General features: G+C 31.3%; 1 protein-coding gene across 2 annotated transcripts in view; it reads left to right on the top strand.

The window, feature by feature from the left end:
* Nucleotides 1–13,961, top strand: part of LOC127734975 (limbic system-associated membrane protein-like) — a 57,269-nt gene extending 43,308 nt beyond the window's left edge. For both annotated transcript variants that reach the window (XM_052245029.1, XM_052245028.1), the window contains exons 3-9: nucleotides 4,594–4,730; nucleotides 5,137–5,341; nucleotides 6,737–6,889; nucleotides 7,548–7,676; nucleotides 8,117–8,404; nucleotides 8,713–8,862; nucleotides 12,472–13,961. In XM_052245029.1, coding sequence (XP_052100989.1) covers nucleotides 4,594–4,730; nucleotides 5,137–5,341; nucleotides 6,737–6,889; nucleotides 7,548–7,676; nucleotides 8,117–8,404; nucleotides 8,713–8,862; nucleotides 12,472–12,575 — 1,166 coding nt within the window. In that variant the 3' untranslated portion in view covers nucleotides 12,576–13,961. The remainder of the gene's footprint in view (nucleotides 1–4,593; nucleotides 4,731–5,136; nucleotides 5,342–6,736; nucleotides 6,890–7,547; nucleotides 7,677–8,116; nucleotides 8,405–8,712; nucleotides 8,863–12,471) is intronic.
* The last annotated feature ends 795 nt before the right edge of the window (nucleotides 13,962–14,756 follow it).

The following is a 14,756-nucleotide window of genomic DNA, read 5'->3' as shown; positions in this document are numbered from 1 at the left end:
CATGTGGTCGGGGTAGTATCCGTTTCATATTTGTTTGATGCGGTTGCAATTGTCGCATTATTTTTTGCTCACATTTAAAGGCTTTCAAATATTCGGCTTTGAGCGTTCCTGATGAAGGTAAATCCAGAAAAGCACTTCGAACGCATGAAAATTATAACGTGTTGTTTTCATTTTTAATCTTTAAGTAATTGAAAAAAAGTTCATCAAAATATCTATTTTGCTTTCTTCCAGATTTTTTTCCGTAATTTTTTTAATTATAATCTGGCAAATCTTGATAATCCATGCTGGCAATTTGATGATGGCATACCTATTAATTTATAAAACTAATTGTGAATTTCGTAGTTTGATTTAGAGTATCATACTTCAAGATAATCAGTAATTAAAAACGCTATAATGGTGTAAACATTTAAGAGAAAAGCATCATCGGCTTGAACAATTCCCGCAGAAATGTGTGTAATCGTTGTTAACATGATAAGCAACGTAGCGAACGTAAGTAAGTGTACTGTAAACTATTTGTCTTTATTTTCTGATATGAGATGCGTAATTTATGTGCGATCTGCTTAGATTTTCAAAGATTCATTTATTTATGAAAAAATGCCCGTTTTACCGGATTAAAAATAGACTCTCAGTGTTGTCGTGGGAATGAAATACACGCTCCCATTACGTTCGTTCGTACCTTTCGTTAAAATGTAAGAAAGCTCTAATAAAACTGTACAATTCCATATGCGAATAATTAAAAATCATATTTACGATAAAATTATGTCATATTTTCCTTCTTTATTTCAATCAAATCGTTATTTATATGCTTTGTTGATATCAAAAAAGTGATTTATTGCATAAAGCGAATCAACGTTTCAGCTAATTAAGAAATTTACTTGAGCTAATAAGATTTTCGAACGCAAGTGTTTCAACATTGCTCGAAGGAATTCTTTTAACAAGAGAAAATATTATTGTTAACTCTAAGAATAATTGATTCTTAACAAATAGTTATTGAATGCGATTTTGACAGGATAATTGTTTTGTTAGAGATTTTCTCACATATCGATTGAAACGTACACGCGAACAAGTGTTCTTGATGTCTCTTTTATAGCAGCGGGAAGAGGCAAATAAATACATCAACTACCGATTATCATGCAATCTTTATTTCATTCCCCAGCATCGAATTCACCTCCCAGTAGTCTTGTCGAAATTGAAAGCTCAGTTTAATAAACCATTCGGAATAGCTTTTATAAATATATCCTCATCCCTAAAGTTTGACGGAGGAGGGTTCCTTGAAAATTCATCAAAGAAGCGCTCTTATACCAAAAATATCTTGGTTTTAAGATAAGTTGACAGACAGATAAAGTGAAAGAAACATTATATTTGTTGCTTTTAATGGAAGGTCTCATCACAGCGAAACTCTCAATGCTGAGAAGTATTTATAACTTAGGAACTATTTAATCGTTTTTATTCGTTTTGTTTTGATCTTTTCGTAGACCATGTACATATGACAAAATAGAGGATAGTTTGCTAATTTACATAGCGGTCATTTTGGATTGTTTTTTAGTTCGCCATTCCTAACTACACTTCATAGTTATTTTTTAAACTAAAATGTGTCTTTGTTAAGAGCTATATGGCAAAAGCTATCGACGTAAACTCTTATCAGATAAAAGATCGCACGTAAGCTTTGAAATAGCAAGAATCTGATTTTAAAGACCGCAAAAATAGTAGAATCGCAAAGAAAGTAAGAAATAAGAAACGAAACGAACGAACAAAACATGCAAAACTCCCTTGAAATCATGGATACATTTATATTTCTAACATTTGGTCGATGCCGTTGATATACTTAAAATTCAGCTGCCAAACAGTGTTCAAAACGCTTTGACGAAATCTTTTAAAATTTAGATTTGTTGTTTCCTGTGACTAAATGAAGGTCAAGTTCAATTTTCACGATTTTAGCTGTTCTCGTTGTTGATTTGTAGACCTTTCAGTAGCAAAAGTGATACTTATTATATGATTTATTTATTTTGAGTTATTTCCCTTTGAACAGAAATGGTGTAATTAATAAGTATATGGATAGATAGTATATCAAGGATTGAATCCTGTTTTATTCATGCATTAAATTCCACCTTTTATCAAAATAACAAACATGTGGTAATTATCAACTAACAAAATCATAATTGGAGTGACAGATTTATTTGAAAATTTTGTGTTTCCTAAGTGTTGTTGATGATAAGCTCAGTAGGACAGTATAAATATAGTTTGAAATTTACTGCTAATTATTATATATTTTGAAATTAATTACAGATAAGTTTTATAGATTAATATTAATTATTATTATAGTATTAATGATAAATGATACTTTGGAAAAAAAAATTCTTTTTTTTTAGTAAATGTTTTGAAGAATTTTGTGGTAGGCTTGTTTGTTATTCTGTATAAACTAATTTTCTGAATGCTATATATTTATATTTTTTTTATGCAGCAAACTCCATTAAAAACTGAAACTTATATTGTTTATTAATGAACATGTATTTAGATTTTTGATTTTGAGCCCAGTTTCCAAGTTGGTCCTAATTGGGGGTCCAAAATTAAACTGTTTGATTTCAACAAAAATTGAATATATGGGGTTCTTTGAAATGCTGAATCTAAACTTTTTTTTTTACTTGATCATATTTGGGGGTCCAGATTTGCAAAATATCATTTTCTTGCAGGAAAATCCGGTTTGCTGTCACTCTGACAGCCTCTTGTTAAATATTATTTGGTTTTATAACAAAAGGCAAAAAAATACTATTGTATGTGTCCAATTCATGAATAAGATAATTGCATACACTAAATTAAAATTACCATTCCAAGCAATAGCGTACCTTTGACGGGTTTGGATTTTTAATTGGGACTCTTTAGGTTTTTATGTTCCCTAGCGTTTTATACTTTTCAAATTTTTAATTCCAAACCCTTTTGTCCGCAAATTCCAAACAAACTGGTCATGTGGACACATTGAAATCTTCATCATACGTTAGTAATTTATTGAAAATAATAGGTTATAAAAGTAAAACCTTTCGTAAAAAGGGCTTCGCAGTATCATGAATTACGTCAGCATGATGCAATAATTATTGATATGGTCTCAATAACCATACTGTATAATTGTAACACCTTCTCCTGTCTGGTTCAATGTTTTCAATTGCATAGCTCGTTCTAGCCAATAAACCGTAGCCAAATCTTAAAGCAACCAATCAGAACCGATATTTTTAAAGTGTAATAATTTCTAGATGGCGTGAAAACAGAATGAAACTAATAGCTCCACAACGAGCTGCAAAGCACAAGTTTAACAGAAATATGTCTTGTCTCACATAGCTCATGTCCTGTCTTCATGTTTAATGCATGTCCCTTTTTGAAAGCTGTTAAATAAAAAAAATAAAACATTTATATGAAAAAATCAGATAATTCTATTGGTTTGTATAAAACAGGTTTTCAGAGTTTGTTAAAGTTAGGTTCCATTTATTGCTACTCCGGTTGAATGTTTTTGAAATAGCGTCCAAACTTTACGGTCTGTTCGATGCCAGGCAATAGGATGATGTACCTTGACATACTGTAATGAAATATCAAAATATGGATATTTATTGCTATGAATCAGTATATTTTACATTATAACCATAAAAATGACATTAAATAAATTCAAATGTCATATAACCAGAAAAATAAAATGAACAATAGGCGCCATATTTCCTTATTTACTTTTGTTTTCAGTCAATCAGCTGGACTGTGATGAACTAAAAAGTGCATTAACTGAATAGTATCGGCAGATGGTTGAAAAATTGGAGAGGAATTATAGCTAATGAATACTTTAATAGCAACCTCAAGCAGTTTATATCATTGTCCTTCGTGATAAAATAAATCATCGTTGCTAAAACTGCGAAAGCAACATTCCTAACTACTAATTTTCAGGTTTTTAATCATAAGCTTTTGCAGTTTAAAATGGCTTTAACGGACAAATCAATACAGCATTTCAAACAATATAGAGGCTTTAATGTTGTTCTAAAACCAGTCTAACAGATTTCCCATTTTCAAAATGTAAATCATAATGGATTTTTTTTTAAATTTGTTAATGTAAATGTTTTTGGAACATAACCATTTTCAGGCTGTTCAGTGAAAAATGTGGTTGATTTAAAACTATTTCAAAAATAGAAAAAAAATCAATTTTCTTCAACTGTTTATAATGACATTCATATTTAACATACAAGTCAAAACAGAAAAGTGGAATTTGTCTTCGAGTGCCTTATTGTTCAGAGTTAAATTGCTTCTAAGATATTTAAGAAGAGTATACACAATGTTGCACGCGAAAACATGTTGACCTTGCATAACAACTTCTTCTTTGCGAAGTCTAAGAATATTTGCCTTGGGTGACTTAATTTTCAACAACATTCACTTTGTCTTCTCTTAGTTACAGATGTTTGTCCATATGGTTAGTACATATCTCGTTTCTTGCGACGACTATTTCTCTAAAAGCTTAAAAGGTTATGAGAAAGTATCCTGATTTTCACTGGTAATATTCGTATGTTACATAACATAAAAAAAACTTTAATTGATATTCATGGCAACTATTTCTTTGATTTTCAGTATTGGTAGTTATGGTTGGATATAACTGTAACGGGTATACATATCCAAGATTTGATACTCGACCACTAAACGTTACAGCTGTAGCCGGCCAGATGAAAATTTTACCTTGTGCTGTTGAAAACCAACAGAATTATACGGTAATAATTTTTTTATGATGATATTGCGAGGTTTTTGAATTCGAAATTATAATTAAATTGGTATGAAGAAGAGAAGGTACGAATTTATCAGTGAAATAACAGCAAATAGCATAATAGTAATCATTATATTTAATCGGGGACTTCAACAATGATTATGAAGTTAAATCAATTTTTGAGCTCGAATAACCATCACATGCTACAGTTTATTTTGGTGAAATGTTCCGCCATCTAATATATCAAATATATGCCCTGCAAACTTTTTACATGCTCATAAAAAAGCTAGCTTCTGGTTTAAATCCATAATTATGCTTATCTTATGCGGTTGCGCAGTAATTTTTAACCTTACAATTTAATTAATAAAGGTAAAAAAAGTAGTATATCGAAATTATATTCTGTCGTATTTTAGGTCGCTTGGATGAATCCCAAGAAAATTTTAATATCTCAAGGTGATAGAAGATTAATGGATGATATACGGATGGATATAGATCGATCTACTATCCCTGACTGGAATCTCCTTATACGCCAAGTACGATACAGCGATCATGGAATGTATACATGTACCCTCAATACCAAACCAGTTTTGGTAAAACGTATTTATTTAACAGTGTTAGGTATGTTTACATGTACATAATGTCGCAAATATAATAGGCTTCAAGAATACTAAAGGAGAAAAAATTATTTACGTTACAATTCGAACTTGCACTAGTATGATACAACCACTATTTTGATAAGAGGAATATAATAACTGCTATAATCTGACGTCTCAATCTTTAATTAAATTCTTCATACCCCTCCAAATTATATATAATGATTCGTTCATTGTTGAAGACCCTACATCAACTGTCAAGATGAAGAACAGGAATAAAAGCCCTGTTCATTGATAATTTTCTATGTTTTCTATGTAATGTCTGCGATTTTGTCCCATGTACATTTACTCCATATACTTTCATTTTCTATTGTATTGATAAATAAATATGATTGAATGATATGGACTTTTAGTACAGACATATCAGTTGGTATGTCACTATGATGTAATAAACATGTCGAAGTTGACATATTTGACCCACAATGAGCATTTGTGACTCTTTTCTCTCGCAAATTTGGATATGAGTCACAGATTCATCTAAAGGATTTTAACTCCACTAACATCTTTGTGCAAGACATCATGTAGCAAAATACCATGTATGAAAGGAGCTTGAATCTCTAAAGCAAATATGTAAGGCAAATTTCAAAAATATAACACTTGAAAGATGTTATTTGATAGATTTATGATACTTTTGGTTTTTCGAATGCAAGACTGAAGGTGCAACAGAAGTAGTGCCTTACCATACATATACTTTCTTCCTCCTTTATATACTCATAAGTTGAAGATAACAAATTCAATGGAATTAAAATAAGGGAGACATTCTTGATCAAAATAATAAATTATGTTTTGATGAGTTGTTAATTTATTGATTTTAAGATTAATTTTGGATACAAAATGACACCACGGGGAAATAGGGGGAAAATGAAATAAAATACTTAAATTCAAAGCAGATATTTGAAAAAGTCTTTATACACTGACTTGTTTTGCGAAAAGTCCTTCAAACATCCTCATTAGATATTCGCTTCCTACTGCTACCTTGGGATGAAAATGTTGGATAATAGAATTTAATTGCTCGCTTAACCTCCGTAAGGATTTATGTTTCTTGGAGACAATGTCCCCAGGAAGGAATATGCATTCGAACAGCCATACGGATGCATCCTTTTTGGGGAAAACTTCTTCAAATGATCAAAGGAACAATTATATCGACACATCCTTATATTCATATTATTATACTACAGTATATATTAAAACATTGTCATTTAAGTAATTGCAGTTGCTTTACTGTGAATTTACGATACTTAATTGTTGAACAGTTATAATGGTCTAATTTATTTATAATATCCAACGTCTTTGGCAACATGATGACACATTAGTATGAAATAAATTCATTTTTTTAATAATATTTTTTTTTCTCTGATAGTACCTCCAGACATCAACGAATACTGGTCGAGCCCAAATCAAGTTGTCCGAGAGGGCTCAACAATTCAACTGACTTGTAATGCGACTGGAAAACCACAGCCAGAAATTTTGTGGTTTAGAAAAACAGTGTATAGTAAAATCGAGAAAAAAGAAGGTATATATTGTATAAAACGAAGAAACAGGAGGAAATTAAAGACTAAAATAGAGATAAAGGAGTTGAATTTAGAGTAAAGCTGAGAAAAATTGAGCTAAGATAATTATTGTTTAGTTTTACAGATTTAGTAGGTTCTAGGGGAAGTACATCCACACTGAAAATATAGAACGAACGGAAGATATACAGGACTGAAGTGACTAGCGAATATATAAATCTATAATTAGTAACAGTTATTATTTTAAATCTAAAATATTGTCTCGCGAGAAAGCAGGTATTTTTGAATGGAAGGCTGAAAGGGCCAAAGAAGTATCATAGATTGGAAATGAAATTTTACACAATAGATGATATGAAAAAATCTGCAACTTGTTGTTTCATCAAATATTTAAACAAGTATATTAATTATTGTATTCGTATTCGGAACATAAAACTCAAAGACAGATAAAGTAAATACATAAATGATATGTTATGATCCAGATTCTTGCAGTTTACGGTTATTTGTATGTGTAAAACTTTAAGTAAAAAAAAATCTATCACTAGAAGATAATCGGCATCGGAATTATAAACAAAGTGTTTCATTGTATTTTTCCTTCAAGCTTTAAAAGGAAAAAACTTTCGTGAGAAGAACAGTATTAATTAACCAAGATATTGTTTGTTTCAGCCTTAGGTAACCCAGGAGAAATATTAGTGATACACAATATATCAAGAAACTGTGACGGAACATATGAATGTGTAGCGTCTAATGGCATCGGGAACGATGTTTCCAAAGAAATATATGTTGATGTGCAGTGTATGTATAAAATATTTAATAGTATTGCTCAATGACAAAATCAGCATGACAGACCTGACCATGATGTTTTCATTTAGAACGACAATGATAGTTTTTAAGAAGTTAACTTGGTCCAGAATACGCGGACGATGACCAATTTAACATTATGAAGTGTCATCTTCGGAGCATCCGCTATCCAACTATCCAAAATATGTATGTAATAAATAAAACTATATATATATCTTTTACAAAAGAACACCTAATTTCAATTTTCCTTTTTTAGAGGATAATATAGACGCAAAAACTAGAATCAAGTCGAATTGATCTTATCACACTTCTGTTTCAAGCAAATCATGAACATTATTTTACTTTTTATTTTATCACACCAATCTATAAAATTTGCAATTGAATATTTATATTTCAATAAAAATGTTGTCATAATTCACATTTTTTTTCTGTAGTTCCACCTGAGGTGCATCTTTTAAATAAAAAGATAAGTCAGCGTGTAGGGAAAGAAACGATTTTATCATGTATCATTTCTGCGTCACCGCAAGCAGTTGGAATATGGTACAAAGGAAAGACACCTGTTGAACAACGCTGGGATATACGGACAGAAATTTATGAAGACGACCCACATACTCTTACACTTAATTTAAGAATAATGAGCCTTGAAGAAAAAGACTTTGGTCATTATACATGTGAAGCATCAAATGAATTAGGAGGAGACAGTGAAACCATGTTTTTATATGGTATGTTGTTCTAACAAAAACTGATATGACATTCCGAATTTCAATGAACTCAATATTTTCATGACTGAAAAACTATTACAATATAGATATTTAAAATATCTCAAATTGCTCATACTTTTACTGCATTTCATCACATATATAGAGTTTGATGAAAAGAGGAAAAAAGGGAATCAAGCTTTTAACGAATAATACTATTTAAAAAGAAAGCAAATTAAAGAACTGTCCTTCAAATCTTTCTTTTAAATTAATAGACATATTGATAAATTGATAAATTGATAATTTACGTTTTCTTTTTTTCTTGTAAACAGAAGAAAAAGCCCGAACAACGACACCTTTTGCTCATTTTACAGAAGAGATCGTATCTTTACCTGCAGTACCAGAACATTCTATAAATAATGGTAGAAATAAATACCCATACAAAAAAGATAACACAGACTACCTGCAAGACATTCCAAAAGGTACACCTACTTTACTTTCAATTGAAATAGTATTGTTTATCTTTTCTTCTGCTGTCACTTGCTACAAATGTACATATATCAGGAACCTGATGTTCAGTGGTTGTCGTTTGTTGATGTGGTTCATAAGTGTTTCTCGTTTTTTATATAGATTAGACTGTTGGTTTTCCTGTATGAATGGTTTTACATTAGTCATTTTGGGGCCCTTTATAGTTTGCTGTTCGGTGTGAGCCAAGGCTCCGTGTTGAAGGCCGTACTTTGACCTTTAATGGTGTACTTTTACAAATTGTGACTTGGATGGAGAGTTGTCTCATTGGCACTCATACCACATCTTCTTATATCTATATACGTTTTTTTTGAAGATTTACTGCTGAGATTTGTACAATTATCTTATTCTTGGTTAATCATACCCCGACACCTCTCTGAAAGTTTTATTTATGTTTTGATCAAAACTGTGTTATCAGCTCTTCATGTTTTGATATTCAATTATTATGTAAACTTTCTTTGGTATGTTGCCTGGTATAGCGTTTTTCTTACATTTGACTCTATTGTCGGTTTTAACTGGTGAATTATCACTTGTAAGGAATGAATAAGTTAAATGTAAAAACAATGTAAAGTTCCTGTTGGGTAGTGTAGGATTTGATAATGAAACAAAATATTTAATAGATAACACATATTTGAGAGGGTTATAGAGCAGATTGTTACCCCTAGAAAACATTGTCAATCGAGGCGAAGCCAAGATTGATAATGTTTTTTCGAGGGGTACCAATCTGCTCTATCACCCTCTCAATTATGTGTTATTTAATTTATTATACTGAATGTTCTATGATTATTGTCTTTTAAATTGAAAGTACTTAACTATGACGTCATGTAGTACATAACAATGTTACGATTATTAGTAAAACAACAAAAGGGAAGCAAGATGTATTCTTTATTTTGACAGTCTATGAAAAAGTTCTGAGGCCGAAACGTAGAACTTGAGCATTGTCTTTAAAATTATTGATGTAGATTCAAATTTTTGTCCTTTGAATTATCGATTTTTGATTGGTCTGCACGAGAGGGTGACATTCAAATAATTGTCTCCCGCTGAGCCATGGGATAGAGTAAACTATATCCCTCGTATTAGTCAATCAAAATACTACATTAAGTAAAATAAAAGTAATTTTCATGTTTTTCTGCTGTATTTTATTTTGTGTTCTGAGTCTTCTTCTGTAAAAACTGTATTAAGCAACTCTTGATCGGTAGAGCTGGTATCGATTTAAATATATGACAGTAATTTTACGCATAGCCAGCATCAAGTTTTGAGTGTGACTGTAACTTTTCATCAAGCCTGTACCAAGTTTCAAAGCCTAATCCAAGATTGGAATGTGACAGTAATGTTCCAATACAGATACTTCAAGTCTAGAATGGGACAGTAATTTTCCATAGAGCCTGTACCAAGCTCGTAATTGGACATTTATTAACAAAAGTTTGTACCAAGTCCATTCATACTTCAACTAATAGGTTTACAGTAGGTAACGTGTCTTAATATTGCTAGTTATTTTACTCGAATTGTAAAAAAATAAGCATGATATATGTACCATTAGAAGACCTTTGTGTCATTGAATAAAAAGTTAAGAGAAAAAAAAAACACTTACTGTAATACAGTGAGTAACATTAGATAAGAAATCGGATTTTTTTTTGGATGCATACGTCCGAAGTGAAACGTACCGATTTTTTTATAAAGAAATTTAAAAAATATAGTTTTGCTTGATCTATATGTGGAGTTCAGTTGTTTTTTTTTTTGTATCTCTGATTTCTGCTTTATACGGAAGCCGATAAGGGTCATTCAAAAAAAAAAAAATATGTCGTAATTACGACATAGCATGTCGTAATAACAACATAACTATGTCATAATTTCGACATAGCATGTCGTAATAACGACATCACTATGTCGTAATTACGACATCGCTATGTCGTTATAACGACATCGCTATATATATATATATATATATATAAAATAGTATGTATTATGATGCACATAAGGATGTCGTTATAACGACATTGCTATGTCGTTATTACGACATAGTTATGTCGTTATTACGACATAGTTATGTCGTTATTACGACATGCTATGTCGTAATTACGACATAAATTATTTTTTTCGAATGACCCTTATCGGCTTCCGTATAAGAGACTATATGACACAGAAATTAACAACTATAGGTCATCATAATGCCTTCAAAAATGAGAAAAGCCCCCACATAGTCAGCTATAAAAGGCCCCGAAATGACAAATGTTAAACAATTTAATTCAAACGAGAAAACTAACGGCTTTATTAATGTACAAAAAATGCAAAAAAAAACCAAATATGTTACACAGCAACAAACGACAACCACTGAATTACAGGCTTCTGATCGCTATGTCATAATTACGACAATCTTAGCGTTGTCACATTTTGAGGCGATAGAAAATTCAAAATGGTCGTCAGTGAGGGCAAAGTTTGAAGCGTAAACATATTCATATTTTTTTGGAGAATAATGAACACTAAATGCAATCAAGCTTAATTAAAGTTATTTACTTGTACATACTAGAACTTTATTTTATAATCAAGTCAAATGAGACCCAGTTGCTCAGGGGAGCGATTCGGGCTTCTTGGAGCCTCTAGTTATGTTTGGCATGTACAGATTCGTGTAAAATATGACTGCATTTCCATTGCAGATTCTGAAGAAGATGAATTTTAAGCTTTTCCAAATAAAGACTGTTAAACTTTGGACTCCTAGTCCTCAGACCCATGGACCTCTGCACCTTCATTTGTACACAATGGCCTACTGATGCTTGATGCAAATTATAACTGCATTGCTACTGTTGGTTCTTTATGAGATTCTTACAGCGTCCTCCCCATTGAAGCCTGTATTAAACGTTGGACCCCAAGTTCTTTAAACCAATGTTCCCCAGGACAACTATTCCTACAAACTTAGGGGAGGGTTAGGTTCCCGCTAACATGTTTAACCCCGCCACATTCTGTATGTATGTGCCTGTCCCAAGTCAGGAGCCTGTAATTCAGTAGTTGTTGCTTGTTGACTTGTTACATATTTGTTTTTCGTTTATTTTTTGTACATAAATTAGGCCGTTAGTTTTCTCGTTTGAACTGTTTTACATTTCTTATTTCGGAGCCTTTTATAGCTGACTATGTGGCATGGGCTTTGCTCATTGTTGAAGGATGTACGGTGACCTATAGTTGTTAATTTCTGTGGCATTTGGTTTCTTGTGGCAATCATACCACATCTCCTTTTTTTATATTTAATCCTCATCATATAAGGATCATCCATTCTGTAAGATTGATCCAATATGGCCTGTAGTTCTTAAATAGTGTTTCGATGCTCACAAAGTAGCAATGTTAAGGTTGTTGTTATAGATGATATAGATGATATGTCGTAATTACGATATAGCGATGTCGTTATTTCCACATAATATGTCGTTATTACGACATAGCATCGTTATTACGACATACTATGTCGTAATTACGACATTTTTTTTTTGAATGGCCCTTATCGGCTTCCGTAGCTTTACCTGTTGAACTGGTAATTTAATGTTTTCCCTTGTTTTATATATGACAATTTTCCTTTGTAGACCCCGTGTATCAGTATGCTGGTGGGAACGGATCTTCTAGAAGCCATTTACAATTTCTCTGCTTACTTTTGAGTTTATCGTCGGTATTAACTGCTGGATTATAAAATTAAATGTTGCTTAATGACGAATCAATCATACAATCAACAGAATGAAATCAAAATAACATAATTAATTGTTTCTACATAGATAGAAATGTGCCTATTACGGAAAGATAACTCAAACTGAAAAAGTTGAATCTCGAGATGAAATGAAAGTGTTATTTTGAAGATACATGTAATATTAAATAATCATGTCATAACATATGTCATAGGAGTTACTTTCTCGTTTTTTGCTGTATGTTTGTCAAGTTGAAATGCCAAATAGTCGCTCTATACAACAACATAAAAATGCAGTTTTTAGACAATGATCATATTATTTAGTACAATGCTAGATTGAAAATGTGAAAAATATTTGACGCATGTTATGTTTCCAAGGATCAATTCCGCATTATTTCCAGTTTGAATACTGTAAAAGCGAAAATGTTTAAATACACAAACAGTATTATTATGTAGTGCAGAATTTGATCAAGACAAACACATATTTGGATGTTTTTAATAGAAATACTAACGACTAGTCGATGCAATCATACGCTTCTTAATATCTTGGTGAATTTGAATGTTTTGTAATATACGAAAAATGAATGTTTAATTCATTACCGAAAAAGACAAGTCTGAAAGTAAAATGATTATTTATATACCATTATGAATGAAAATTTTAAAGTGTGAATTTATTAAGTATTTTGTTATTTTGATGAGAGTATGTCTTGTTGTGTTGATTACCTAATGCTGTTATTTATACCTTATTTTTTTCATCATGTGTCATATGATTGATATATTGTTAATATTCATTTATTGTTAGAATTTAAGCATTTCAAAGACTCCATCTTTATGTGAAGTATTGCATTCATTTCATGTGTATCTTTGAATCAATTGAAAATGTCGTGGTGAATATGTTTCATCCGTGTTTTATCATTGTAAGTACTATAAACGAGTTATTTTCACAATATTTTTTCAAGGATAATTTAATCAATGAACAACTTAAACATATCTGTAATTATGCATGTAATATTTGCCGTTGAACGATAAGCAAAACTCAAACAACATTTCAAAGAGCGCTGAAAATAGAACCAAAAGTCTACATTACAAGCCTAGTCGAATCAACTAAAAAAAGAGTCTCAATCTCTTATTCAAACGAACATCATAAAATAAAACATCTATGATACATATATATATATCTTAGAAGAGTTTACCTTACACGGTTTTTGGTTGTTCTATTTAGGTCCTTTTGGCTTTTATGCTCTCAAATGTTTTACGCTTTTAGTTTTTCAAACTTTCGGTCTCGAGAGTACAACATTGTTGAATTATAAGTTTAGAAACAATTGTCGTAAGCACGGAAAACGGAACCATATGTGTTTCCCTACTGTTCTATTAATAAAGGAAAATATGCTTGTATTTACTAGCTTCTACGTCATTTTGGTCTTTAGCGGAGAGTTGTCTCTTTGCAATCATGCCACTTCTTCTTATTTTAATATTTTACAATTCAGATATAATACTCTTAAAAAGATACAAAATCTGCTCTATGTAATAAACGTTCTTAAATGAAACACCAACAAAAGATGATACAGGGTCAAAACATTAAACATCTTGAATTTTTAAATCTGTTGTTACTTCAAAACTTTTGATACCAGGCGATGCATAACTTGTAGCAGGATCCAAATATAAGTGATGTATAAAATAAGGCGGGACAGAGTATTACGATAAAAAAAAACAAAGAACAAATGAAAAAAGTAAAATAACAAAAATACCGAACTCCAAGGAAAATTCAAAACGGAAAGTCCCTTAACAAATGGCAAAATCAAAAGCTCAAACACACCAAACGAATGGAAAACAACTGTCATATTCCTGAGTTGGATCAGGCATTCCCTTATGTAGAAAATGGTGGATTAAACCTGGTTTAATAGCTAGCGAAACCTCTCACTTGACAGTCGCATAAAATTCCATCATATTGACAACAATGTGTGAGCAAAACAAACAGACATAACAGGTAAAATTGTCAAAAATTGGTGAAAAAATTAAGTGAAATCCGGAAAGACACAGAAGCAGCATAACAACATTCGAAACTCGACAGTTTCGATAAAATAATACCAATAGTTATTGCGAACCAAATGAAACTTTTCCACAGATTCATCCCCTATTGGTCAATCTATTTAAACTTTTGTCAGTTCTGTTGTTCCATTGAATAAATAC

The sequence above is a fragment of the Mytilus californianus genome, unplaced genomic scaffold, assembly GCF_021869535.1.
Source record: "Mytilus californianus isolate M0D057914Y unplaced genomic scaffold, xbMytCali1.0.p SCAF_3, whole genome shotgun sequence".
NCBI classification, from domain to species: Eukaryota; Metazoa; Mollusca; class Bivalvia; order Mytilida; family Mytilidae; genus Mytilus; species Mytilus californianus.
The sequence above is the reverse complement of the archived record's forward strand: the minus strand, read 5'-3'. Positions and strand labels throughout refer to the sequence as shown.